This window comes from Nestor notabilis, unplaced genomic scaffold (genome assembly GCF_000696875.1).
Source record: "Nestor notabilis isolate BGI_N333 unplaced genomic scaffold, ASM69687v1 scaffold17742, whole genome shotgun sequence".
Classification (NCBI taxonomy): domain Eukaryota; kingdom Metazoa; phylum Chordata; class Aves; order Psittaciformes; family Psittacidae; genus Nestor; species Nestor notabilis.
In genome coordinates, this window is record NW_009918077.1 from 45,350 (window position 1) to 48,403 (window position 3,054).

At 38.8% G+C, this 3,054-nt stretch overlaps 1 protein-coding gene across 1 annotated transcript in view; it reads right to left on the bottom strand.

The window, feature by feature from the left end:
* LOC104401832 (rho GTPase-activating protein 12-like) overlaps window positions 1–581 on the bottom strand; it is a gene marked incomplete at its 3' end in the record, with an annotated part of 43,417 nt that extends 42,836 nt beyond the window's left edge. Inside the window, 1 exon segment of the mRNA XM_010009535.1 lies at window positions 1–581. This exon segment is cut by the window's left edge and continues 16 nt beyond it. Coding sequence (XP_010007837.1) covers window positions 1–581 — 581 coding nt within the window.
* Between the last annotated feature and the right edge of the window lie 2,473 nt (window positions 582–3,054).

The window sequence follows — 3,054 nt, forward strand, 5'->3', positions numbered from 1 at the left end:
CAAGATTGTTCATGCAAAAAGCTGGTCTTCTCTATTTCTAAGAACTCTGGACATGGGAAATGACCCATGGAGATGGTTCTAAACTGATTAGAAACCTTGGGAGATTGCAACTCATTGTTAAGTTTTCCATTGTTCTGGGTAAGGTCCAGACTCAAACCAAGAGTTTGACCAGGGCTATTGTTTGGTCCCAGATTTTGATTGGCATCTCGAACTAAGCAAGACACTTGAACTGGAGAAGATTTTCCAAAACTAGAAAGCTCTGGTGACTTATTCACATTCTCTGTTGATCTCTGTAATCCATGTGTCAACTTCAAAGCGTTATTTGGCAGAATGCTTGCCTGTTTAACTGGTGGCATCAGCGCTTTCCGTGGTATTTCCTTCACATACTGTGCTGGCACATAAAAGGGTTTGGAATTTTCATCTCTTTTGACTTGCCACCAATCATCATTAGTCTTTTTCACCAAGATGTATTTCTCCCCTTGCTTAATCACAATTTTCTTGTCCTTGGCCTCATACTCATAGTCATACTCCACTTCAATGTACAATTGTCCTGGAAGGATCTTCCCACCTTTATCAGCCATTTCTATTTGAAAAAATTTCACCTTCTCAGGCAACAGGTAAGCCACATTCTGTTTCAGAAGCGTTATTTTCCTGTTAATAATCAGAACTGTAAGAAAAAAACATATATATATATATGTAATAAACTAATCACTTAAGAGCACTTGAGATGAAAATTTCAAGAATAACCTTGCAACCTTGCCTATGTAATTTACATCAAGCTTAGACTAATTAATCGATGGAAAATGCAAGATTTTCAGATATTTTTCTCATTGATAAAACAGCAAATCAGTAGAACAACTTAGTCACTGATTTAACCCTCCTATTCACACATCTTTGCTGCTATCAAGTGGCTCATTAAGCCTGTTGTTTCTATTACTAAAAATGTTGATTGATCATCAGGGGCTTGGGGCAGGAGGGAAGAAGGAGATTAGTCTGAGTCAGCCTCCCGCTTACACACAGGCATAACTTCCTCATGGAACTGTGTTAACTACATTGGTTTTAATCAAAATATTCACAAGGAGAACACGACTATTTGCTTATTTTGATTCTTCTTTCAAGTTAAAGAGTCCCTTCAGTCCTTTGTTCAAAATCCCATGCAAAATCCTTTAAATCTTGCTCCACTGCTACACCACAGTTGTCAGGTTTAGCACGGGCTGACAATCTCATGTGCTGCATGCCCTACAGAGCCCGCTAACCTTCACCAAGCCAGAGAAGGAGCTGACTAGGGAGCTACATGACCCCGGCTGTCTGAGGCTGCAGATCATGTTGCCTCTGCATCCAGCTGTTGTCTACAAAACAGACGGAATAATCACTTTCTAATTTATTTCTTTAAATTGCTGGTATAACTACAACATAGAATTTTATCTATAACCATAGCAGCATGAGATAAAAGTATTCGATGCTTCCAAGAGACTTCGGTTTCAGTGGTTTAAATTCCGCATATTTACTTAGCTCTTAAGTAAGCTTTTTGTGGTATTTACCTTACAGAAAACCTGAACTAACCAAAACTTTAAGAGTTACAACAGAAAACACAAAAACAAACCCCCACCAATAATGCAACAGGACTATGAACCAAACCAAAAGTGATTAATAAATAATACACGAAAGTTTTGAAAAAGAATTTCAGCATCTTATAATCCAGACAACCACCACTATATCTGCACCCCTGAACTACAAGTTCTCTCTAATCATATAGCATCAGTGTCACAATTCATGAGTGGGCAAGCATCAGTCTTGCCAATTCACACTAAACACAACACAGTACATTATCATGAAAGGTATGATTTCTTAATCTTGAAAAAGCATGCAAATAAAGGGGGAAATCTCTAGCATTCAAACAGAACCTGGGAGAATTCAAGTAAAATGCTGCCACATTTAATCTTATAAAGATTAACAAATAAATCTTTTTTTAAAAAATGCATGTTTCATGAACGAGAAAAAAATATGTAGAAACTTGCAGCTCTGCAAGTTAAGACTTTGTGATGAGATCTGTAGCGTTCATCCTGCCACAGAGTGGAACTAATGCAATTCCATGCAGGCACACACATGCAAGTGAACTCAGCTACCCTCAGCAGGGCTATGGATGGAAACCACAACAAAAAAGGACTTCTGGGGAGAGCTGAAGCAGAAAGCCTAACAGTTTTTCCATTTTTCCTTCACTATTTTTGCTATTTGGTCTGAGCCTTTAATAAAAAGGCACTTCCTACGCAAAAAGAAAAGCTAAAAAGCTCAAGTATGATGCCAAAACAGAAGTCCTCATCTTAAAACTCTCTCTCTCTCAGAGTCTCATCTTCTTTTCCTTCCAGGAAGCATTTCCTACAGGTAACTTGAAAGCTACCCTCATTTACAAGACTCCAAATGGAATCACAAGGTCAGACTTACAATTTTATCAAGGACTTGGCAGGAAGAATGATGGTACCACATTCAGCAAAGCTGACATTAGGAAAACAAAGCAGCAGCAAAGAATGCCAGGATTCTGGTGTTTACTCTCTCTACCATAAAATGGCACATCAAAATTCACAGCATTACAGTCTATTTACAGCCTCAGTACAAAACAACTTGCTTACCTACTGTTCTACATAAACAGGTATTTTAAGCAGAGCTCTGCAGTTGTTTAGCAACTGCCACAGAAGGTAAACATGAACAAACAGCAGCTATTCCCACTCTCTTCCTAGTTTTGGAAGCTCTGCCATACAAATGGGGTTTTTTTATCTTGTTACTAAACCTGATTCCTGCCAACCCTTCTTCAAAAGCTGCTACCAGCCCCTTTCACAGCTGCAAGGTCATATACCAGAAAAATGTAAGCGTTTCCAAGTTCCAGTCTACCTCTAAAGGTTTGCTACCTTGGAAGTTGAAATGTAGGATGAAGACCCATTCACACTCTTTTTCCTTCTCCCACACAGAAACCAGAAAGAGAACAAAAGCCTGTGATTTCCCAGAGGGATACCAAGTGTTTGAAAGCTTGGGTTTTTCATTTCTCTTTTGCCAATTCCA